The sequence below is a fragment of the Vicugna pacos genome, chromosome 7 (assembly GCF_048564905.1).
Source record: "Vicugna pacos chromosome 7, VicPac4, whole genome shotgun sequence".
In the NCBI taxonomy this organism is placed as follows: domain Eukaryota; kingdom Metazoa; phylum Chordata; class Mammalia; order Artiodactyla; family Camelidae; genus Vicugna; species Vicugna pacos.
The window spans coordinates 10,676,326-10,702,223 of record NC_132993.1 but is presented as its reverse complement, the minus strand read 5'-3'; the positions used below and the strand labels follow the sequence as shown (position 1 = coordinate 10,702,223).

Here is a 25,898-nt window from a genome sequence, read left to right as displayed (position 1 = left end):
ATATGTTCAACTGTGCTTCTGTACCAAGGAAATTGCAACAGAAGGGCCCAGAGGGGACCGGGGAACAGGGAAGGTGGCAGGGAACTGTGGGTGCGCAGGTCGTGTGTGTCCTGGGAGGAGAGGAGGGGGTGTGTGTGTTTCCAGCCCACACAGAGAAAGTGGCTTCTGCCCTTGAGAGATGAACTGGCCTTCGGAAGGTGGGCCGGGCCGTGAGAAGCAGCCCGGATGAAGGGGAGAGTGTGGTGAGCGCGCCACTGCCTCCCTCCCCCCACGCGGGTCCTGAGCCCCCACTCCGGGCTGGCCTGGGACCCTGGGGGAGAGTGTGACCACTGACTGAAGCCATGGGGTCTGGAGGCCGTCCACTTCTTGCCCAGCAGGTTCCCCCTCAGAGGGGGAGAGGATGAAGAGCGGAGACTTCTGGGAAGAGGAGCAGCGACGTGCAGCTGTTCCCTCTAGGCCTGGTTTCTATGAGGCAAGCGGAGGGGGGGGGCGGGGGGAGGGAGTTCCAGTTTAAGAATCCCTGCGAGAAGAGACTAGCCATCCATTTAAGGTCACGAGCTCTGACCCAGGGGCAGGAGACACTCTCTAAGGCCTGGGTCAGAGGTGAGCTTCATGCAGCCACAGTCTTTGATAAGTCTGTCTCGCTCCTTATCTTCTTATCTCTGAACCAGAAGGCCATGCGTGGAGACATGAAGAATGGAGGAAGACATGGAGGAGGAGAGGTAAAGGAAGGCAAAGATATTGCAAGGACCGCTCCTTCCATCAGTGAAACTTCGGTGGCGCGCGTGATTTTACGTGTGTGCCGCTGTTCTGTGGACACAGCCGTGGCAGTTAGGCAAGTCCGAAGTGATCAGCTGGTACCAGGGCCGAGTGGGAAACTGAAATGGGGTTTTGACCTGCACCCAGCATCTCTCGAGGGCCCTGGCTCTCCAGTGGGGATGCGTGTGAGGACGAAAGTTGGCAGAGGGCAGCTGAGTGGCCCTCGGGTTAGCCCAGAACCCAAGGTGGCCCCTGGCCAATGAAGCAGACCCCTCCCACAGATGCCTGGTCCCACATACGTGAGTGGGGGCCTCGCACAGCACCCCCTTCCCCACTCCGGTCCGTGGCTCTATCTGCCGCCTCTTCAATGCCACAGAAACAAAGAAGTGGGGCAGGCGATGGGGAACATCCCACCTGGGTGCCCTCCCAGGGCAGAGAGAGGGGCTGTGTGACCCAATGTTCCCACCCCTGTGACACCACTCAGTGTTACCTGGTCTAAATAGTAGTTTCCTGGCATATTTCTCATTGTTTTCTCATTAGCCTTAAGAAACAGGTGGGCCTGGCTCAGAGAAGTCAATGATCCTGGCCACGTCAAGGTCAAGGCATTTTCTCTGCTTCATCAAGTGATCTCAGCTGCAGGAGGGGTCTTGCGGGCAGCCCCCATGCCCCCCACCCCAGCCCCTGCCGCCACATGCCGCCCTATCTCTGCTCACAGGGACCCGCAGAGGCAGTCCTATCTCAGCTCGGCCTCTCCTTTCTCCCCTCCCTCCCTCAGCGTCACACCCCAGACCTCAGCTGGGATTTCTGCTGCCAGCGTCAGTGGGGCATGCTGGCCCCTGCCCCCCTTCCCACGGTGGCTGCAGGCAGAGCACCCGCTCAGGGGCTGCACCACCGTTCTCCCCAGAACCCAGAAACTTTTCCATAAAATACTTTGCCAGCAGCCGGGAGGTGACACATTTTTCAAGTCCAGAGGCACCTGTGAGAACAGACCCTCCTCCCATTGCCTCCTTGCCTCTGGCCGGTGGGGCACATGGAAGCCAGACTGCTCTGCTTGCCTATTCTGGAGAACCCCGGGAAGGCGGGAATGGGAGGGGAGAACGGTAAGCCTAAGGGGGGACCTAAAGAATTCCTGACCTACGAACAGCAGTATTCTTTTGCCCTGCTCCCCTGTCCCTGTCCCTGCAGCCCCATGAATGAGCCTGCCAGGAGAGCATCTGCCAGCTGCGCTAACCCTTCAGCACCCGGGCCACTTACCACCTCTGTCGACAGCAACGCCTGAGTATCTTTCTTTTCATTTGCCACTTGGGCTCTTGCGGGCAGATGTAGGCTCCCGTGGATCGCCTTGAGTGCTCCTGCTACCGGGCGCCATGTGCCGGTCGGTTCCACGAGCTCTGCCCCAGAGCTCTGCTGCTGGGGTCCTTTCCTTTTTCCCTCCTTCTTCATCATAATTCACACTCCTTCCCCCTACTCACTCTCTCTCTCTCTTTCTCTGTCTCTCAAACACACAAAAATACTTACAAGCTGAGAAAATTTCCCGAGGATGACTCATATTTGTATTGTTTTTCATCCCTTCCAAAGTGTTTCCACACCTAGTATGTTCTCATCTTTAATTATTACAACCTCAAACAAAGGTAGGGTTTTTTCTTTTAACCATCTTTGACAGGTGAAAGAAAATGTGAAATATATCTAGGGGGGAAACTTAGAAGAAAAACAGGTCAGTCATTCATAGATTTGGTTAATGAATATTTATTACACACTACATTGTACCAGGAATTATGCCAAGCACTGAGAACACAATGGTGAATAAGATGGCCATCACCTTCTCCTTTGTGGGGGTTACGGTCTGTTAGGGAAAACAGACATTTAAACAATTAAGTACAATAAAGTGCAGGGTGTATAACAAAAAAGAAAGTATAGGTGGCTTACAAACAGAACAGGCAGGCTCTAACCTAGCCTATGGGTCAGGGACCTCCCCCAGCCGACACACACAAAGACACAAAAACACAATATACGGTTGTTAAACTGAGACCAACAGGGTGAAGAGAAGTTACAAAGATGGAAGGGAGGTTGGGCAGAAAGGAAAGTAGAAAGAGAAGTAGAAAGGTCCAGAAATTGTGAAGGTCAAAAAGAAGGAGGACATAGCAGAACTAATACTGCTTCATCCTGGGGAAACAGAGGACCAGAGGAGACAGGTGTGAGGAAGCTGGAGAGGTTGCCAGCCGTCAGCTCATGGAAGGGCTTCCAGAAGATCACAGGTCGAGGCAGGAGCTGTATCTTACAAAGATCAGTTGGGATATAGTGTGGACTATAGATTGGAGAAAACCAAGATTGCGTGCAGAGAGAGCAGGTAGGAACCCACTCCTGGAATGCAGGTGGCAGATGACAGTGGCTCATTTTGGAAGAAGAGCAATAGGGTTGGGAGAGGTAGAGACAAGTGAAACAGTCTTCCAAACAAGTGAAAAAAAAGGCAAGATGTATTTCTAATATATTGTACGATCATACGTATTTCTAGAGGAATAAACACACACGTATGCTCAGATATGCACAGAGCATTTTTGGAAGGCTAAATAGCACACTTTTATTTAATGAAGAAAATTCTCCGGGGAGAATCCCCGAGGGGATGGAACAGAGGTCGGAAGGCTGTTTTCTTCCTCTGTGTCTCTTATGTGCTCTTTTGAGTTTTGTGCCATGGGATGCTACCTAATCAAAAGCAATTCTTTTTCAAAGGAGATGTTTTAGGGACTAGAATCCGTAGGACTTGAGATTTACTGGGTATGAGAGTTGAGCCAGGTGTGTTGAGGACGCCGCCTAGGAGTCTGGCTTAGGCAATTTTGTCTGCTTATTTGGTTGGACATGCTGGTGGAGGAGCAGGTTTGGTGAGGAAAAAAAGCTGTTCAGTTTGGGACATGTTGAGTTTGAGGTGCCTGTGAAATATCCTGCTAGAGCTGTCCAACAGATAGGCATCCAAGCTGCTGGTGCCTAGAGCTCAGGAGACAGATCTAAAGTGAAGATAAAGGATCAGGAATCTTAATGTGTGTCAATACCATCTATGGATGGGAGCCAGAACTTCCCAGGTGGTGAGGGAAACAGAGAGCTTTGTGGACCAAAAATATTGAAGGAGTTGGTAGAAATGAAATGGAGTGGTGGCGGGGGTGGCACCAGACAGGCTGAGAAGTGGTGAGTGGTTGACGAACATCTGAACGCTACAGAGAGTTTGCGCAAGACTCAACCGTTCAGTGGGCTTAGGGACAGGTAGGTCACCTTGCTGAGAATGCTATCAGCAGTGTGGAGAGGCCAGGTCAGATCACAGTGGGGTGAGGACTCAGTGTCAGTAGACAATGGAATCTTCATTTAAGAAGTCTGGCCCTCAGGATGGAGTAAAAAGACAGGGCAGGAGGTGAAAGGAGAAATGGGAGTTGAGAGAGGGCGATTACAATGTCTCTGAAGATGGGAAAGAGCAGAGCCAGGTCATGTGCTGACTGGTATCGCCAGTGGGGAGAGGGAGGCTGAAGATACAAGAATGAGAAGAGTCAGGGGGCAGAGGGATGAACACAGCTGCCTGAAGACAGAAGGGGAACCGCATCTGGAACACGGATGGGAGTAGGGCTTTACACAGGAGAGGGGGCGCTTCCGCTGGGAAGGAAAATCAGGGGAATCACCCCAACTGAGCACGTTTAGGAACCATACCACTTGTGTTCCGGTGTGCGTGTGAGCGTGTGCATGCACAACTGTGTGACCGCTCCGCGCTCCAAGCTCATCTGGGCATTGAGTGAGTATCTGGATGAACCTGCCTGCGGTCTCACAGATCACTTACCTTTTTTGCTATTCCAGACCACAGTCCTGTTAGAAGTTGTTACGGCTTTTTGGTGGGGGTGATGTTAGCACTGGAGACCAGGGTGGGGCTGTAATGGGTGCCCTGGACACCTAGTTTCCCAATTTCCTTCCTAGAAAGGGATGGCCCATGCTGTGTTGTTGCTGTACCCCCCACAGCCCAGCACAAGGGCAAAGGGAGATGGGGGTGGAGGATGGCTGTGGCAGGAGACGCAGCCAAGAGTTTGCTACCTCCAGACTTGTGGATAATTAGCTGCTGCTAACGGGCAACTTGAGGGACAGGTCAGGAACAGTCCCATGAAATAAATGATGGTGCCATCCAAGCATAGGAAGGAAATAATTTACTACACATATTTAAAATTCACACCAGGATGCAAATGAGATGCAAACACTTCAGACTCCGAGTCTCAAAAAGCCGGGATAAGACAACTCAAAAAATAACAGCTCCCTCCACCAAAAAAAAAAAAAAAAAAAAAAACCAAAACCCAAACAAATCAAAAACTGGGCAAAGGATTTGAAGAGACATTTCTCCAAGAAAAAGGATATACAAGTGGCCAATAGGCCTGAGAAAAGACGTTCAATATTGTTGGTCACTGGGGAAATGCAAATCAAAACCACAATCACATACCACTGCGTAACCATCAGATTGGCTATTATCAAAAAAACAAAAAACAAAAAAACAGAATAACTAGGGTTGGTGAGATTGTGGAGAAATTGGAAGCCTGTGCATTGCTTGACGAAATGTAAAACAGTACAGCTGCTGTGGAAAAGAGTATGTCAGTTCCTCAAAAAATTAAACATCAAATCGCCATAAGATTAAGCCATTCCACTTCTAATTACAGGCCCAAAGGAATTAATAGCAGGAACGGGTCGTTGGGTACCAATGGGCATAGCAGTATTCCTCACGACAGCCAAAGGTAAAAACAGCTCAAATGTCCATCAGTAGATCAACGGATAAACACAATGTGGTAGGTACATACAATAAAATATTATTCGACCTCTAAAAGAAATGCAGTTCTGGCTCATGTTCTGCAAGGATGAATCTTGAAAGCATGACGCTAAGTCAAACGAGCCAGGCACAGTAGGACTAATATTGTACGATTCCACTTACATGAGGCACCTAATGCCATCAAAGTCATAGGCAGAAAGCAGAATACTGCTTATCAGGGGCTTTGGAGAGGGGGTAATGGAGGTTAATAGTTAATGGATACAAGAGTTTCAGTCGAAAAAATTCCATAGATGAATAGTGGTGATGGATACCCAACAATGTGACTGTACTTAATGCCACTGAATGGTACACCTAAAAAGAGTTAAAATGGTAAATTTTATATTATGCGTATCTTATTATACAGTACACTTTTTTTTAAATGAAGGATAAAGAACCTTTTTTTTTTTTTGCAATTTTCTAGTTGGGGCTTGGTTGTTAGGAGAAAGAGTCGTACGGGGCGCAGGAGAAGGTGAAACGCTCAATGCCGTGCCTGGCTCCTCCCACATTATAAGCCCTGTGCAACCAGGGAGGCGCCACAGCTGAGGAGCTAGCGCCACGTGGGGCAGAAATGGAGAGAGCCCGGTCAGGGGTCTAGCACCCCTACCTTGTGTCCTTAGTTGCCAAATCTAACTTTGCTCAAAAAGGTACCTTCTTTCCCAAGATGTGGAACTTCCAAGAAGCCAGAAGATGTGTGGGGTCCTTTGCTCATCCCCAGATATGCTGATGTGAAGGGAAGACACGACCTTTAAGACTTACTCTGTCCACCCCTCCCACGATTAACAAGCACGGAAGTCAGATACTTGCACAGGCGATGTCTCCCTCTCTGCCCCCACCCAGAACTACCTGGAGGCGGGACAAGAGTAACAGGGGTCCCAGTCACAGATGGTAGACATTCTCCTCTCCATCCCCCTCCCCAAGGTCCAGCCCGAGATTCAAGTGTCCCAGGGTATTGCGACGAAGGATCTCCCAGCCCCGGTGACTGCTGCTGCTTCGAGACGTGGTCCGGGACAGGGAAGGAGTTGGGAGAGCCAGGGAGGCTCTGGCTAGAATCCCACTTTCAACCACTGAGGGCTGCTTCTCAGAAAGACTCTCTTGTCCTTCCTCCTTGTCTGAGCCCTTGAAAGCTTCCACATACCGACGCACTCGAAACGCATTCTGATCTTGATTGGTCTCAACTCTGAGAAGGGGAAAGGGGAGAGGGCTCAGCTGAGGTGGGGAGAGATGGGCCATGAGGAGAAGCAGAAGTGAATGGGGCCCGTGTAGGAAACTGGGTCGAGAGGAAAAGGGGGGAAGTTAGCAGAGCTGAAGCAGGAAGAGTGTCCAGGATCAAATTAAGGGAAGTGGAGTGAGATGAGGATAAACTGGAATAGAAACTAAAGAGGCTGTGCATTCAGCATTTGGAGGGTAGTAAGGCTTGTGTGTGGGCGTGATGGTGCGGGGAACATGGGTGAGTATGAAAGAAAACAGAGCCAAGTAATAGAAGAGTGTGTCACAAGGATGATGAGATGCAGTTGAGGAAAAGTGAGCCAGGTCAGGAGGAGCTGAAGGTAGAGTGTGAAGGAGCAGGTTAGCTTCAAGGCAAGAATATACTGGAAGTGGGAGTCAGGTGGAAACAAGACTAGACCAAGCTGGGAACCCATGTGCACATTTGGGCACAGACACATCTTCGTATCGCCCACACCCTACTGCCCTGTGAACTCACAGCCTGGCATCAGCTATCGGCATTCTTTGCACCCCCTACTTCCGCTCCACCCCCTCCCCCAAACAGGCTCCCGAGGTCTCCCTTTATAGAGTGATGACATCTCCTTTGGGTCCAATTTGGGATCTCAAGAATGAAGAGGAGGGTATTAAATGCACAAATGGTCACCCTTGCTCCCACGGCCTCACATAGGCTGACAGTCCGCACATCTCACTGTCACTCACCGCAGGAACCAGCGGTCTCCCAGCCCGTACTTGTACCCACAGATGCCAGAGCGAGGCCACAGGGTGCGAGGCATCTTCCTCTCCAGCATCACCGTGGTGGCCACAACCTAGGAGGAGGCGAGAGAGGGAGGAAGAACTCAGAAAGAGCCATGAGGTTCAGAGAACCTGGAGGCTACTGACAGAGAGAAACAAGAGGAAGCAGTGGGTGAGGACACCGCAGGTCAGTGGAGATGACAGCCACTTACCCCTCCCCCAGCCTGTGCTACCTGACTTATGCATCATTCACCATAAAAGGAGAGACTTCTATTAGTATTTTGAACAAAACAGTGGCCCCTACATTACTATTTAGATTCATGGAAAATGAGTTATGCCAAACTAATCTCATTTCTTTTTTCATAGGAAAGCCATAGGCATAAATAGAATGATTAAACAGAATCTCTGTGATCTCAGGGCTGAAATACTGCTGCTGGTGTTCAGGGAATCAGCAGCAAATGAAAGGCTGGTATCTTAAGAAGGAAAAGCGCAGGTTAATGACTCCAAACTTGGCAGGGAAAACTCTAGTGGCACGTGTTCTGTCCTTTGCCCAGGCGTCATTAATTAACTTAGATGAAACACAGAAGACAAGCTTATCAAACATGCTTGCGACAAAACTGGGAGAAAGACGTAATACGCAAGATGACAAAGCAACATAAAAATGATCTCGCCAGACTGGAACGCTGGTTAAAGAACCACTAACATGAAGTTTAAGTAAACCAAAAATAAGGCTCTACATTTACGTATAAGACAAAAATATCTGTGTGAGTACAGGAAAAATGGTACGGGAGCTTAGCTAAATAAGTCATGTAACAAAGCAGTCGGGGTTCTAGTTGATCATAAGCCTAAAAGGGCCAACTGCCTATTTGCTAAAAGAACTGACTCAATTTTAGGTGCTATTGATAGCACAGTGTCCAAAGCAAGGTAAAGCACGACTCCTCTTTATACTGCATTCCTCCAATCAGATCAGGATCGTTCTAGCATCAAAAAGCCCATGATCAGCTATGAACAAAGGGGTCAGTCAGGATGGACTGGGTCCAGGAATTTTGATTAAGTGCAGGAACTAGGAATCCTTAATATAGCTCAGTTCTCCACTCTGTCTTCTTCTGCTCCTGTCTCTCTCAGTTTCTTAGCTGCACCGAGTTCCCTCCCACCTCAGGACTTTCAGTCCTTCTGTCCCCTTTCCCTGGAGAGCTCTTTCTCTTGAAGAGGACATATATTGTTCCTCCCCACATCACCATTCAGCACACTCACCTTCTTCTGGTAACAGAGCTCACCTTTCATTTAGAGAATCACTCCTGCTCCACTCTCAATCCATCAGTTAGAGGAGACTGGACTTCACACAGTCCTAGTTAATCAGTCTATTCTCTCCCAGACTCCACCACCATCACCACCACCACCACCACCATTCTTCGATCCTTGACCCTAACCTTAGGATGTGCCTATCATCAAACTTATTGCCATGAGACGGGTTCAGGAGGCAGGGGCGATGCTCTTTTAAAGGCTATAAATCCACAGCATCAGAAGGCACACAGAATACAGTAAGAATGAGGCCCTAGGAATTTGGAACCCAGGGCACCTGCTCATTCCTTTGGGAGTTTAGAGCTTCTGTAAGCTAGCTCACCAATGTGATGCAAGAGACAGACTTAGAAACGTCAGAACAGAAGAGAGAGCAGAGAAACTGATGTAACATGTGAAACAGAGATCCAGGCTCTGGCCAGACATGCCTAAAGCTAGTTTAATTCCTTAAATTTCCAGTTGTGAGGATCAACACACGCTCCTCCTTCTGTCTTTTTTTTTTTTTTTAAGTCTCTTGGTGTTTAGTTTTCTGTCCCTGTAGCCAAAAGTCCTGACTGATACAAATCCTAACATTCATCTCTTCCCCTTGTTCTTCTTAACTAATTCTTACCCACGTTTAAGGGTCCACCTTAAATGCACTCCATCAAGAAAGCAAGTTCTAACTTTCCAGTCAAATTCCTCTGTTGCCTCCTGTTCTTAGCATCTTCTACTTCTCTGTGACACACTTGTTACCACTGTACAGCTTTCTGTGAAGTCATTTGTTTACTGTCTGTCTTCCCAGCCAGAGCGTAAGCTCCATGAGGGTACAGACTACATCGGTGTGTTCATGCTTGTGTCCCCAGTTCCTAGACATTTCCCAGCAGAGCAGACTAAATAGTTATTGGTAATGAATGAAAAGTCTGAGGGGGTGAATGATGGCTGTCTTCAAAAATCTGAACGGTACTCATTTGGAAGAGTGTGTTCTGCATTATACGAGAAAAAGCTGGGGCCAAAGAATGGAATTACAGAAAGATGGTTTTCAGCCCAATGCAATATGAGCTTTTTCTAACAACAAAACCTTTGAAATGTGAAGAAGCTCGCTCCTCCCAGCCTCTACCCAAATCCACACCATAGTAAGGTCCTAATCAACACGAAAGACGATACTGAATGACCCTCTGACCAGTCAATGAGTATATATTTGGCAGAAACGCCTCTAGAGGACCACTAGAGGCACTTTCAAGTCTAAAATGCCATTAGACTATGATGATATAAAGAAAAGGTCACAGAGACATAGGGAGTTATAGAAGCAAATAGAAGATAAGGTCCAAACTAAAAACTAGAATATATAAGAACAAGGTAGTTTCTAGTTCCCACTAGATTCAAGGCTGACTTCGGAATCTACCCTTTCCCCCATGACCAACACCCAGGAGCTGGGGTGTTGATCTAATCCATCCTACCATTCTACCCTCTTCTGTCCCCTCCACCTGTCCAAAGGTAACTCTGTTGAGGTGTCAGCCCTGCCGGGGTGTTCCGTGACTCTCCTAACAGTCATCTATCATAACACATTCCACTCGGACTTTTCTCTCCATCCCCTGCCCCTTAGTAAGACAAACACTAATAAACTCACCTGGGCCCTCCAGAGCTCATCCTGTTCATGGGCCACCCGCCAGTGTGTGTCGCCCATCATGGCGATGAACAGGTTGAGCATGAGCAGCGTGGCGATGATGGCGAAGGCAAAGTAGACAATGCTAAACATGAAGGGCAAGTTCACATCATAGTTGGCGGGGCCATCGATGATGGTGAGGAAAAGCTCAAAGGTGCTGAACAGCGCCGTGGGGTAGTCATAGAACTGGCCCAGACGGGATGGGTCCTCTGTCTGGAAGATGATAAAGAACGCTGCCCCGCCCAGGAAGAGGGCATGGAGATCAGGAAACAGGGAGTTATCACAGTAAGTATGGGCCTGGTCTGCATTCATTCTACCTCCAGTATACATCTCCATACGTTTCCACACGTGCACACACATGCACACACACGTGAATGTACATCTGTGAATTATACATAAAAGTCACATTCTGCCTGTAGACCTGGCTAACCCTGAGAAGTCCTACGACCAAATTCATTTCTCTGGGTAATAGTACTACTCAGAATTTAGCAAAAAATTATATATAAATATATATAAAATGCAGTATAAATATATATATATGTCACCTAACCGGTTTTTACATTTTAGAAAACCAAATGTTTAAAAGGCAGTTCTAATAAGAATGCATGGAATCTCCAACAGCGTTAAAGAACTGAGCAAATGAAAGGGCTAAAAGAAAAAGCACCTTTAAAAAAAAATCTCAGTGGCCTCTAGATAACCATCCATCACTCTGAGATTTCCTGGGTGAGCATGGACCATCATGAAATCGTTTTCCCTGTGCCATGTGTAGCCTACTGCATGGCAAGGGGCATCCTGGAAACTGAAGACAGCATTAGAACCTCTAAAAGATGCCTCTCTGTATGGGGAATGGAAATGTAAAATTAGGTGAACCCAAGAGCAGAACGAGACTCTATGACAAAGCATTGCTCTGCAACAACAAAGGAGAGTTTAGGAGCCCTGCAGAGAACGACTCTGTTACCATTCCCTCAGCTTATGTATGCGTAGGTGCAGGTGGAGGAGGGGGTGGGGAGGAAGGGTGCATGAGGAACACTCCAAACAGGCAGCCTACTACAGTTTTACCCCATTCAGATCATGGTGCAGATCATGGTGTATTTTTTCAGTCTACTGCTTCGTAGGAACTCCCGTTAAACAGGGGACTGCCTAGGACAGGAATGGTGTTCTCAGTGCTAGAAGCCATGGTCTTTTAGGGTTGGGGGTCTTCACGTATCGTCAGGGACATCCACTTGTCTTATGGATGTTCAGCTGCAGACACGGAGGACTGGCTTAGAGTTGCCACCTTTTGCTCTTTCTCTTTTCGTCTTTTCCTGAGAACTTTCTTCCGCGCGTCACTGCTGCTGGCACGCCCCCGGCTCTGTCTCCGTCTCCTCTGTTCTTGCTGTTCCCTGTCTCCTCTCTCTGGCCCTCTCCCCACGCGCCCTGGGCGTGCTGGCCTCTCTTCTCCCAGGCTCTCTCATGACTTCTGTATTTTCCTCTCTCATTCTTTAAACTCCCCAACCCCTTTTTCTGTACCTTCTTTTTCAGATTCTTTCCTTTTCTTTCAACTTTGACCACACATAGGGGGGAAAAAAGGCACTACATGTATTGTTGAATGTTTTCTGTTTCTTCTTCTGAAGTGTAAACACAGAGAAGTGAAATACTGGTCTGTCTGTTTGCCTGCACCGCTTTTCGCGACTGGCCAGTCTTTCCTGTTTAATGTCCTTCTCCCTCCAAAGCCCTTTTTCTATCTCTCCTTTAATGATCTTGGAGGGCCGTTAGTCAACATGAATGTTATTGGCCCAGAAATTCAGAACACGTGGCTCTGCCTTCTGAGTGAGCCTCTTTCTATGGGTGTGAGCGTGCTTTTCCATTCACTTTCCACCAGGGGGGGAAAGAAAAGCAAAAGCGAGTGCAAATGGGAAATGAGAACTGAGAGCAAGAATGAGAGAAAACTTTCTGGAAAACTGGATCCCAAGATCTGGTAGAGGAGAGAGCGGTGCTCTTACCTGAGGCGAATCCCAGAATAACCACAGCCATCAGCCAGCAGAAACGCAGCAGGTCTCCAAAAATCATCTACGGAAAACAGAGAGGGGAGGGACGGTAGGGCTGGTCCTTTCTCCACCTGACTCTCAGCCACTACTGCTGATGATCGGGAAGCCACCATAGTTCCACCAGCTCCACTCTGAGCAGCGTCTTCCTCTTTGCTCCCACTCCCTCCCTGGGTCTGGGAAGGTCCAAGGTCTGAAGCCAAAGGAGACAGCAGCACTGACCTTCTGGATCATGATGGTGAAGGGGCCCAGCATCTGGAATCCTCGGGCAAAGTACATGACACTGCACCAGCCCAGCACCAGCGCGAAGGACATGGGCACCACCTCCCCGCTGGTGCTGGTGAGCCGCATCACCATGGTCACCAGCACCAGGGAGGCGTAGGTGATGCTAGGGGGAGAGCAGGGAGCGGGGAGTGAGAGGAGGGCTGGAGATATTCTAGGTCCCCCCCAGCACAGCGCTGACTCTCGTGGGTCCTGCACGCTCAGGCTCAGTCTTTACACCTAAACGTGTGATCAGTCACATATCCAAACCCACTGGAGAAAACTCCCAGGAGGTGAGGGTCCCAGCGTGTGACTGGGAGACCCAGAACACTTCTGGCAAGGGAGGGCAGGGGGCCGGAAGGAAGGACACTCACGTGATGACGTGGAAAGGCCCCCCGAGGACAGTCTGTCTGAAATAGCGAGAGAAACCAACCCTGAAGATGTCTGGGATCTGGGAAAGGCAGGAAACAGAAAGGCGATGTGGCCCACCGTGCAGCCCGAGGCCTCGGCGGGGGGCAGCCTCGGCTGGGCCCCAGCTGCATCTCACCTCCAGTAACAGGATGACCACAGCCCCAAAGACAGTCATCAGCTCCCCCACCAGCCGGATTTTATCCTGCTGAGTCACGTAGGCCTCCTGTGGAGAAAAATTCAAGATAAGAAGTGCTTTCTGATGGACTGAGAGTCAAATCCTTTTGAGAAAGTGGCCTAAAGCAGCTAACGTCTGTCCAGGATGAAGACGAGCTCCCCTTCCCGTCACCACCACCCTGCACTGTATTTGCCATCATGGCTAAACGTGGGACCAGGAATTAGTCTATGAATCCAAGGCTGACTATATGGAGGCTGCACATGCTAATAACTTGAGTTACCACCTGGCAAGTCACCTTTTATATACATGTTATGAGCAGTAATTTATGGTGTGTATAGCAAGGGGCTGAGGTCACATTTCAGAGCATCAAGTTAAGAAGGCTAAACCAACAGGAAGAGGCAATAGTAGCTTGGGCTGGTTTCAGCTATGCTGAAAGTCCAGCTTTTCCAATCTCATCATGGTTTCCGACAGAAGGAATATAAACATATCACAGAATTCAGGTTCCAACATGGACCCAGCACCTACTAGCTCTAGTGAAACCTTGAATCAGTCACTGAAACTCCCTGAGCTTGAGGTTTCTCATCTGTAAATCAGAGACTATAACCCTTCTCTCCTAGGGTTATCGTGAATGTTAGATAACGTATCTGGATATACTGTATGACGGTAGAACGCTACAGAGATATCCACTGTGGTTTTATTATGATTTGGCAATACAGAAAAGGGCTAGAGACACTATATGGATTTCAGTTCTGAGGAACGGCTCTACCTTATCCTAAATGGCAGGTGTAGAAGGTATAGTCCTAAGGTCAAGACAGAATAAAAACCATCCTCCCTCTGCACACTTTACTTCACAGTCAAAGGCCTGCAACATTACCCAGATGTAGCGATACAATTCTACAATAAGGCTCCTTAATTTTTTGGAGTTATGAGCCCATCTGAGAACACCATAAACTATGGACCCTCTTCCATATAGATGACATAATTCTCCTTTAAATTATACAAATAATTCCAACACACTCGAGTATCCTTCACACTTTTGGGGAACTCTGTTCTCCACCGTCACATCTCTGAATTGTGCACCCAAGACAGGGGTTGAGGGTCCCTGGGGATGATCTCAGCTGGGGAGGGCGTGATCCCACACTGGGTATGAGAAACGTTAACCATCTCTGCTCTGTTGATGAACTAGAAGCTCTAAGCATCCCTCCGCAGGCTACCTCAGCCATGTCCTTGCTGGTCCAGTGAGAGGCATAGCTTTTCAAATAGGAAGAGACACGATGCAGTAGAAGGTGATCTATGGTATAAAGAAGGTGCCCACTGAGAGCCCTGTGGCCGCTCAGAGCGTGTGCATCAGCTCTGAAGCATCCAAGGACACAGCCTTTAGGGAAAAGTAGGACCAGACTTATGAACAGACGGTGGAAATGTTTCAGGTAAATCATATGGGATCTATCACTACGTGCCTAGTGGACCACGTGGTCTAGCAAACTGCCACGAGACTCTAGATCCTTTATTGTTGTTTAAAGAACTGATGTTCTGTAAACTGCTCTGACATTTACCTCTCTTGAGAAACTGGCAAATTTTACTTCAGCCTATAGTGGGACATTTCCCTTTTTGCCTTGCTTCCAAGGAAGCTCAGAGTTTGTTTAATCACCAGCTCCCACAGCTATCTTTGAATGCCCTCTTCTCTGCCCTAAAATTCAGTTCACAGGTCTTGTTCTTTATCTTACTGTTCCCATAGCCCCTATCAAATAGGCCAAGTCTTTTTGAGAATCACGTAGTAAGCCGTGGGATAAATAGTAAGTGCGTTAACTGTGGAAACAAAGTAACATTAAACACAGAAATAAAATAACAGTATCTGTGCCGTATATGTACAAAATTTTTGAATTTCTTTTCAAACTTTGTACCTTGATTGAGTTTGTCTGGAAAACTGCCGCCAACCTTTCTTTGGCTCAACTAAGAAGAAAAGGACTGTGTAATTTAGTCTGGAGAGTTGTGGGGATCAGAGCGCCCCTAGAGGACAGCGGGAGTGTGGCACCAGCTCTTCCCTCGGGAGATGAAAAGGTGACACTCCTTTTCATCTAATGGAGAATGTTGGGGACGGTTTTGGTTACCACAGTCTCCTTCTGGGGTTGCCCCTCACTACCACCCCTTTTTTGTTCAACAGACTCTTTATAAGTAGGAGTTTCCCTATTCAAGTTTACAGTGAATAACAGAGGTGTCCAGAGACCCCAAGCGTTTTGCCTCTGCTCCAGCTGGGATCCCATTACCCTAAAGTAGCTGCCTGCACCACTCTGTCCTCAAAGGTCCCCTTTTGTAAAGCAGGCTGCAGGGTGCCACAGTCTCCCGCAAGCCCCCTTCCTTTCTGCTGTCCAAGACCACCACACAGACCCTTCCGCAGGGCTTTTGATTGCTTTTTTTTTTTAACTGCCCTCTCTGGAAAATAAAAGGTAATATACATCTGTGAAAGTTACAATAAAAGTAATGGTAGTTCATACAACTCAATAGCAAAAACAGACAAACAAAATGTGATTAAAAATGGGCAGTGGACCTTAATAGACATTTTTCCAAAGAAGATTTACAAATGGCTGACTGGTACAGGAAAGGTGAGAAGGAAAAGCCGGGCTGGGCTAACAAGATAACTCACAAATCTAAGTGTAACAAATGTCGGATTACTGATCTGAGTTCTGCTGGGCTAACTCGTAAAGCTAAGTTAATAAGAGTCAGTTTGCTGATTCCCTGTTCATGTTTTTTGCTAGCCAGCTGGATTTTCAAAGAGACATATCTGGCCTTGAAATGTTGGTTTGCTGCCTCCCTGCCTCTACTTTTGGTAATAACGATGCTGCTAAAGCTGTTTCATGCCTATTGGCCGAACACCCCAAGCTTGTAATTAACCCTATAAAATCTCACGCGCACGTCTTGGAGGTGCTCAGAGCTTCAGAGAGAAGCCCCTCTGAGCCCGGCATAATAAATCTGAGTACTCCAACCCTCTGAGTGGTGCTTGTTTCTTGGCTGTCCTGTCATTTCCGTAACAAAGGTACTCAGCGTCACTAACCATCAGGGAAATGCAAATCAAAACCACAATGAGATACCACCTCAGACCTGTTAGGATGGCTGTTATCAAAAAGGCAAGAAGTAACTGTTGACAAGGACGCAGAGGAAAGGGCATCATTGTGCCCTGTTGGTGGGAATGTAAACTGGTGCAGCCATTACAGAAAACAGAACAGAGCTTCCTCAGAAAATTAAAAACGGAACTACCACAAGGACGAGCAATTTCAATTCTAGGTATTTATCCAAAGGAAATGAAAACAGAATCTGGAAGAGATATTTGCACTCCCGTGTTAACTGCAGCATTATTCAGAGTAGCAAAGACATGGGAATAACCTAGGTGCCCATCAGTGGGTAATGCATAAAGAAGATGTGATATATATTTATACAATGGACTATTATTCAGCCGTGAGAAAAAAGGAAATCCTGTCATTCGTGACTTTATGGATGGACACTGAGGGCATTATGCTAAGTGAAATAAGCCCGACAGATTAAGACACATACTGCATGGTGTCCCTTACGCGAGGTATCAAAAAAAAAAGTCAAATTTCTAGAAACAGAGAGTCAAAAAGTGGTTGCCAGGGGCTGAGGGTGTGGACGAAATGAGAGATTGCTAAGAGAGTAGAGACTTTCAGCTACGAGATGAATAAGGTCTGAGGAGCTCATGGTAAAACATGGTGACTCTAGTTAATTACACTGTATTATACAATTGAATTTGGCTAAGAGAGTAGAATTTAATTTTTCTCAACAACAACCAAAAAAGATAAATAATGAGGTGATGACTATGTTAATTAGCTAGATGTGAGGAATCCTTTCACAGTGTAACAAGTCACTGCGATGATCACTTTAAATATCTTAACACTTCCATTTGTCAACCGCACCTCAATAAAGCTGAAAAAACAATGGCTAGTGGGCTTTTAAAACATTTTTCTTTTCTTTTGATTGCAAGGGGAATTCCAGTGTTCCCCAATGACGTGTAATATTGGCTCTTGGTTTGGAATAGATACTCTTTTTGAAGTGGAGAAAGATTCTAGTGTTTTAAAAATGGACAGGGACATTAAATTTTAACAAATGACTCTTTGATGTCTGTTGAAGTGATAATGGGAATCCCTCCTTAATCGACCGCTCTTGCACCTCTAGGATTAAATCCAAAACTCTAAGTGGTAATGAGTTTTTCTTTGAAACGTTTAGGATTTTATTCTCTCGGGTGCTGTACGCCAAAAATTGACACAACATTGTAAACTGACTATACTTCAATAAAATAAAATAAATAATTTTCTCTTGAGTTATAAAAAAAAAGATCTCCTATCTTTATTGAGGGGCCAATCCACAGCTTTCTAGATTTGTGGTTCTTATGAGAAGCTTTTGGGATGAAGGGGATGTTTAGCAAAGTGAATTAACAGTGAGAAGGTTTGGGGATGAAGAGAATGTTTAGCAAAGTGAATTAACAGAGGTCCTCAATCTCACAGTCCTGCTCTTTCAGCCTTCCAGCTCTCCCGAATGCTCCCTGTGCCCTCAATCCACAGTACCGCTGCCTTAATGCACACCCATGGCGCCTCCCACCTACTCTACCCTGCCCCCCCCCATTCACCCTACTCCTAAGATCTTTCTCAAAGGCAAATATCCTCCCATGGCTTCTCTGTTTAAGACTTTTCCTAGTTCCACAGTATTTTCAGAATAAAAATGAGGGAGAGATAGGAGTGATGGGTATTCTCCAAATCCTCATTATAACAGCAATTCGACAGATAATGTCTAACTCTAATTCATGAACAGAGATGGAAGCAGTGCGGAGCTAACAAAAGGGACTAAGAGCTTAAAGAAGTAAAAACTGGTTGCCTCCAGGAAGTAAGGCTTGGGCGAGGAGGCGCGGGCCAGACACTTGCTCTTTATTATACCTGCCATTTGATTTTTAAATCATGTGCATATATTCTATTACTCACCGTGAGATAAGAATAAAAAATAAGACTCAGTTTACCAAGCGTGATGTACAGAACCCTTGCGGGTGGCACATGTGTTCTTTCAGTTAAAAGAGTTCCTTATCGTGAGATAAGAATTAAAGTAAGACTCAGACGACCAAGCAAGATGTACTGAACCCTTGCTGGGCTGGCTCCTGCCCGTGCCCCTGTGTTCTGTGTGAGCTCCGTCTACACTGAATTATTAGGGTCCTCAGTTGTTAAGTCAGGCTTTTGTGTGAACTGTGCCCTTTTCTTGGAATGCCTTCCTCTGCCAATTTTTACTTAACCCTCAAGAGTGAGGTCAGAGCACCCCTCCTGGGTCTCCATTCCTGCCCCTCCACGCCAGGTCAGGTGTCTCTCCAGTAGGAACGAGGTGACCGTCTGTGCACAGCCCCTACCCTGCGCACTGTGGTCACGACACAGTCCACATCTCACCAGTTATCTTAGAGCTTCACGAGAGCAGGGACCTCTAACCCCTACTCTTTATCCACAAGGCACAGAGTAGATGCGGCTCTCCTAAGAAAGGAAAGAGGAAGATGGGGCGGGAGAGGGTCAGCAGGCAGCTCCAGGCTGAGCGTGGTCTGAGGGTTGCAGAGGGCAGTAAAGGGGGAATCAGGAATCAAGAACGGGGCAACGGATGACAAAGATTTCCAGATTCCTAGCTCAAAGTCACCTACGCAGGCCTGGCTAATAATTCAAACATACTCCTCCCAACTCTAAAAATAAATGTCTGTTAACAATGACTTTAATTCTTTACATCTTTACATGGCTTAGAATTTCAGGACTTGTCAACAGGCAGCTCCCCGGCGGAGGCTGACCATGCCTACTTTGTTGAGAACTGGCCTAAAGAGATTGCTCCCACCTACCAGCTGGCTGCACTCACTGCCTTGGGGGAAATGCCCAGAGGGGGTGGGCACAGGAGAGCCCGGGTACCACTGTGGGGAAGGGCGGGGGCACATGCAACCGCGAGGAAGCAGGAAGACCCCAGAAACAGTTGTCAAACCCCGTCCTAGACCGTCTTTTCCTGCCCAGGATTCTTGTAGAGGAATTAAGTTCCCAGAAAGAGACCTGCTGGCTCATAATAAAGAGCTATCTTCAGCCTCTAAAGCATGCAGGGGCTCCCACCAGGCTGCCCATCAGAATCAGCTGGGAAATGTTTGTCACAACACACACGCCCAGGCCAACCCTGGGGATGCCAATTCAGTTCATTTGAAGCACAGACCTGGCATCTTCCTTTTCAGATGTAAATGTTTCTGCTATGTATCCCAACTTAGGAACCATGGGGCCAAAAAAAGAGGAAGATCTCCTGGTCTCCAACTAAGTCTAGCTTCCAAAGGTTATTTTATGTCCTAGTCTCTGTATTTTCTCGGGAATGTTAACTAGGGAAATGTCTGCTCTCTACAGAGGAGTCCTTACCCAGTCCCACGGAAGAATGGCTCACCCTGTACAGCAAAATGTAATCACATCCAAAATGGGGCCTCTGATCAAAACTAGAGAATTGACAGCAGCTCAGCTCAGGTGGGAGGCAGTTCCGTGTTGACTCCCCGCCCCTGCACTCCAGCCTCGCTTATCCTGGCAGGGAAACATTAGGTGAGCCCACGTGCAGGAAAGTGTGGCAGGCCCCGGCTAGCTCTCTAAGCCTGAACACATGCCTTTCTCACACAGTAGGTCCTCTAAGGAGGAAGACTGGGATCCAGCACATCACTCTGGAGGGAGAAATGGCCTCGCTACCTATTAAAGGTGAAGGTTCTGAAGTGCAGCAGATGAGAACCCCAATCCCAGAGCTGCCCTTCCTTGCTCAGCATCTTTGCCAAAGTGCTCAACCTCTCTTGACCTCAAATTCATCATGTTTTTTTTTTTCATTGAAGTCTAGTCAATTCAAAATGCTGTGTTAATTTCTGGTGTACAGCATAATGACTCAGTTATACATAAAAATATATTCCTTTCCATATTCTTTTTCATTATTTGCTATTACAAGGTATTGAATATAGTTCCCTGTGCTACACAGTAGGACCCTGTTGTTTATCTAGAGTCACCATCTTTAAAATGGTAACAATAATTTTACTTACTTATTAGGATTTCTATGAGGATTACATGGGATAATGTTTGTCATCAAATTGGTCCATAGAATCACAGCATCACCCAGCAGCGAGTCAGAAATGCAGAATCCCAGGGCCCACACCAGCCTCACTGTCAGAATCTGCATTTTAACAAGATCTCAGAAGCACCAGGAAATGCAGGCAAAGTGCACAAAGCCAGCACTCCGTAGACGTTATTTTTACCTGCTAGGCTCCCTGCTTCTCCTCATCTTTCCTGTCTTTAATTTGCTGTGCTTGTTCCAAAGTGAGTTAATTCGGACCCCTGAGTAAAGTAGTGTAGAGTTGGAGAGCAGTTGGGTTTCAAATAACTGTGGTGCTTTGGGCTGTTGAGAGCTTGTGAGGAACCATGATGTGTAGAAAAAGCAATCCTATCAATCATGACAGGTAGAGGATGATTTAAAATAAATGGGAACTTGTGAGTCCTTCCGGCCATGTATCTGGAGGAAACTCTAATTCAAAAACACACATGCACCCCAATGGTCACAGCAGCACTACTTACAACAGCCAAGACATGGAAACAACCTAAATGTCCATTGACAGATGACTGGATAAAGAAGTTGTGCTATGTATATGTGTACACACACACACACACACACACACACACACACACACACACACAGGAATACTACTCAGCCATAAAAAAGAATAAAATAATGCCACTGGCAGCAACATGGATGGACCTGGAGAATGTCATACTAAGTGATGTAAGCCAGAAAGAGAAAGAAAAATAACATATGATATCACTTATATGTGGAATCTAAGGAAACAAAACAAAACACAAATCAATGTATTTACAAAACAGGAACAGACTCACAGACGTAGAAAACAAACTTATGGTTACTAGAGGGGAAAGGGGGTGGGAAGGGATCCATTGGGAGTTCAGGATTTGCAGAAACTAGATATATAAAATAGATAAATAACAAGGTCCTACTGTACAGCAAAGGGAACTATATTTAATACCGTGTAATGGCTAATAATGAAAAGGAATATGAAAAGGAATATATATATGCATAAGTGAATCACTATGCTGTACACCAGAAATTAACACAGCATCGACTATAAATCAACTATATTTCAATTAAAAATAAAGGGCTAATAAAGATAAAATAAAATAAAGGAAACCTATGAGTCATTCCTACCACATCCCCTACCTGTCTGTATCCAAGTCACTGTGCAGTAGTGATGATTTTACCTTCAGTAAGAATCCTGATGCTAACCCCTTCTCCCAGTCTTCCCATCACAGCCGTAGGCCAATCCACCATTATCTTTGCTTGTTAAAATGTCATAGCCTCTTAACTGGTCTCCCCACATCCTCCCTGGCCCCCTGAAACCTGTTTTCCACCCCACACACAGAGACATCCTTCTAAAACAAAAGTCTTATCAAGTGTCTCCCCTGTTTAAAACCCTCTGGGCTTCCCATAACCTTTGGGATAAGGAGTAACATCCTCCATCTGGCCTGCAAGGTCCTGTATGATCCGGGAAAGATCTGCCTAGACAGCCTCATCTGGAGGCTGCTGCCCCAGCTCCCTACAGTCTAGCATCTTCTTTCAGTTCCTAGACATTGGTAAGAGTCTCCCTGCCTCAGGGCCTTTGTGTACGCATCCTCTCTGCTTAGAACTCACTTTTCACCTTGAATTTGTACCCAGATCTTAGCTCAGTTCCCTTTCTCAGAGAAGCCTTCTCTGGCCTCCTAGAGACTACAGGTCCTTGTTATAAGCTCTCTCAGCACCCTGTCCTTTTTCTTATTATAAGGAAAAAAAATGTGAATTGTAACTAGCACAGGTTGTAATGAAATATCTGTTCATTTACTTCATGTAAACCCACCTGTAAGTGCCAAAAGGGCAGCAATTACTTGTGTTCTGCTCAGACCACGTAGAATTTCCAACATCTACCACAATGCTCAGGCCCCACTAGGCTCTTGGTGATCATCGGTTAAATGAATGAATTAGTGAAGCAATTTGGAGAAAGGGGCAGTGGAGAGGTCAAGGAAATCTTCAAGCCACAAAAAGGAAATCTGATGATGGGAGATCAATGCTCTCTTGCCAAATAGCACATCAGGAACCTAAGCGATGAGGGTGACAGACTGTAGACAGGAAAGCTGGAGCTGAGTAGATCTCAAAGGTGGAAGCCGGTAGCTCTCAGCCCAAAGTGAGTATCAGAGTTACTCAAAGAATTTCTTAGAAATACCATTGCCAGGGCCTCTGCTTCAGATAATCTGATTTGTTAGATGTGGGTCAGCTTAGGGACCAGTCTTTTTACCAGCTTCCCATGTTTCTAATGTGTAGTCTTAGTTTAAAACTACTGATCCAGCACGAGACAGGATCAGCCCAAGGTCAAACAGTTGTTTGGTTTTAGAGTTAGAATTAACATCTAAGCCGCCTAACCCCAGACTTGGAACTTTCTGCTCACCTAGAAACCCGAGAGCCCAGGGCTACAGTGCACGCTGTTCTGCCTACACCAAGCAGACCTTGAATGGAGACAGAAAATTAATGAATTAATAGAGTTGTGGGGAAACCCTGGAAAAGCATAACTTTTAGGGCTGAACAATGAAGCATCTTAGAGTGGAGATGCACATTGGGATATCTCCAAACCCTCACAGAGATCAACAAACTCCACCCTCATGTGTCTGCTGCTGTGTAGTTCATGCCACCTCACAGAAACAAAGGAGCACTTTCTCTCAGCTCAACTGTCTTGAGATGGTGCTCTGGGCTGCTCTCATGGAGCTCAGCAACTTTTCTAGATCCAATGAGATTCACTGGGGAACTCCTACAACGACTAAGCGGCCTGTGTGTGTCCAGATTTATTAACATAATTGGATATAATCTGGAGGAAACTCTCATTCAAAAAGATACATGCATCCCAATGTTCATAGCAACACTATTTCCAATAGCCAAGGCATGGAAACAACCTAAATGTCCATCGACAGAAGAGTAGATAAAGAAGTTGTGGTATATTTATACAATGGAATACTACTCAGCCATAAAAAAGAATAGAACAATGCCATTTGCAGCAATGTGGATGGACCTGGAGAGCCTCATTCTAAGTGAAGTAAGCCAGAAAGAGAAAGAAAAATACGATATGATATCACTTCTATGTGGAGTCTAAAAAAAGACACAAATGAACTTACTTACAAAACAGAAACAGATTCACAGATATAGAAAACTAACTTATGGTTACTGGGGGGGAAAGGGGCAGGAAGGGTTAAATTGGGAGTTTGAGATTTGCAGATACTAATATATATAAAATAGGTAAACAACAAGTTTATACTGTAGAGCACAGGGAACTATATTCAATATCTTGTAGTAACTTATGGTGAAAAAGAATATGAAAATGAATATATGTATGTTCATGTATGACTGAAGCATTGTGCTGTACATCAGAAATTGACACAACATTGTAAACTGACTATATTTCAATAAAAATATATATACAAGAAACATAATTGGATATAAAAGTATTCATTTGTCTAAGAAAATCTCTGTGGGCTAACGAAGATTAATTGCATTAATCAAGTCAAGACCCTGAACTGGTGCATTTTCATTTTTCTAAGACTTTCAAGTAACAAAGAAGTAGGGAAAAAAAATAATTTCCTATTATTGAACCAATGTGGTGCACCATGAAAGGAGAATCTTTCAAATCCTGGTGATAAGGTTGGGAGCCCTGGATCTAATCCCAACTGGCATTCTACTGAATAAGAGGAACGTGGGTATTCCATAAACTCAGGACCATGGCTCAAGGGGTAAGGCCAAAAACCACGGACCTTCACTAAATGTTTTTACTGATGTTCTTCACTCTTCCAACCCCTTACAGCAGCATTCTTAAGCCCCTTGCCTCACCAAGAAAAGAACACTTGAAAATCAAGAATTTTCTATTTAGGCCAGAGTGGCTTTAATCAAAGTAGAAGGCAAAAGGGTCAAAATGCCAAAGGGGAAAAGAAAGGAACAGTAGAGAAAACAGAAGCATCGACAGTGCACTCAACTATAATTATGCTCCATTCAGTCCTCAGGCAAGGGGAGGGGTCTCCTAATAATAATAAAGATTATAGGGGTCAAAGGAACAGATCTGTACGTAATTAGTCTGGCCCCAAAGAGAAAGACACACATAGGGAGGTAATCACTTGTTCAGCATCACCCAACCCCTAGGCCAGAAGGCTATCTACATTCTAGATCCAGAAAATCCCTCAAGTAAGTTTGAAACAAAGCAAGGTTGGAAAAGAATGCATCTGGGACACAGGGTCAGGATCATTGGGAAAAGTCCAGCCACCCCCAACTCGTTCAGGTTTACCCATTTCCTGCATGCCGAGTCACTCACCCGTCTCACTCAGGCATCTCCTAAATGTCCGTATGTCCTGTCGTGTGGTCCTTACACCAGGGACAACCATCATGCCCAGTCTGAGATGCGTAGCGCACAACCGCCCCCAAGCGCAGCTGCGCCCCCTCTGAGACAGCCCTGCCACACTCTCAGGCTTGTCTTCCTCAGGCAGCAATCCTGCTTTGTGCGAGACAGGTGCTCTGGATACTCAAGGACACTCTATATATACTGAGACAACTCGAGAAGCTCTATATATACCGAGACAACTCGACTTTCGGATTCAGTGAAGCTCTGCGCCCTGTTCTTTCTCTGAGCATCCACTGTCTGTGGTCTAACTTGACTCTTACTCTTTGCTCCTTGACTAGGTAGGCAGTTTCTGTTCTCTTTCTGACCCAAACAACCCCTCTTCCTGGTCCAAGTGGAGCTATACCTGTGGCTGGCCCATCCTGCACTGGGCATAAATCTCCAGTCTCTGAGCTCTTGGCAAAATTCTTCTTCCTCTATCTTATGCTTTCTACCCGCATGCCTGCACCCCTTCTTGGCTGTTTTCAGGTCCCTAGGACAATAACTTTGGTTACCTGTGAACATCAAATGAACCTAGTGTTGAATGGACATGCTCTGGACTCACAAGCACCTGCTCGTTCTCTTATACCAAGGAGAGTTTGCTCTCTCCAACAGCAGACTCTTACATCTACTCAGCCGTCCTCATCTCAGGCCTCTGAAGGACCCCACAGAACGACAGGCCTACAAGAGTAAAAGGGACCTCAGAGATTTTACTTCCACCTGCTACCTAATCCAAGCACCCTTTCGCAGCGCATCTGACAGGTAGTCAGATGGCTGACATCATCGCCAACGCGGTCTTACTGACAGTGCTCAGAAGAGAACGCAGGCCAGAAGGATGTCCGTGTTACCAGAAACAGACTCAGAAATGAAGCTGGAGCGTGACTTTCCTTTCTTTAGAACAACAGGGTTTCCGTGGAAGGTCACACCACAAAGGTCTTGTCCTCTTTGTAAATGACAAGAAATTTTACAAATGTATGGCATTTTTAATACCAAGCACTCTTTCAAAGTTAATGGGAAAGCCATCACTCCTGAGACAAGTGCACTTTTACTCCTTAAGCCCCAACTCTGGTCCCCCTATCTCA

At 46.4% G+C, this 25,898-nt stretch overlaps 1 protein-coding gene across 6 annotated transcripts in view; it reads right to left on the bottom strand.

Moving 5' to 3' along the window:
* Positions 1-2,485: 2,485 nt before the first annotated feature.
* Positions 2,486-25,898, bottom strand: part of TRPV5 (transient receptor potential cation channel subfamily V member 5) — a 34,365-nt gene continuing 10,952 nt past the window's right edge. For 4 of the 6 annotated variants that reach the window (XM_072964304.1, XM_072964307.1, XM_072964306.1 and 1 more), the window contains 7 exons: positions 13,308-13,394; positions 13,135-13,211; positions 12,722-12,887; positions 12,458-12,524; positions 10,440-10,708; positions 7,502-7,608; positions 5,896-6,755 (listed from right to left, as the gene is read on the bottom strand). In XM_072964304.1, the coding sequence (XP_072820405.1) occupies positions 6,455-6,755; positions 7,502-7,608; positions 10,440-10,708; positions 12,458-12,524; positions 12,722-12,887; positions 13,135-13,211; positions 13,308-13,394 (1,074 nt within the window). In that variant the 3' untranslated portion in view covers positions 5,896-6,454. Of the gene's footprint in view, positions 2,603-5,895; positions 6,756-7,501; positions 7,609-10,439; positions 10,709-12,457; positions 12,525-12,721; positions 12,888-13,134; positions 13,212-13,307; positions 13,395-25,898 lie in introns of those variants that run through there. The other 2 variants (XM_072964308.1, XM_072964309.1) reach the window with 2 other exon arrangements.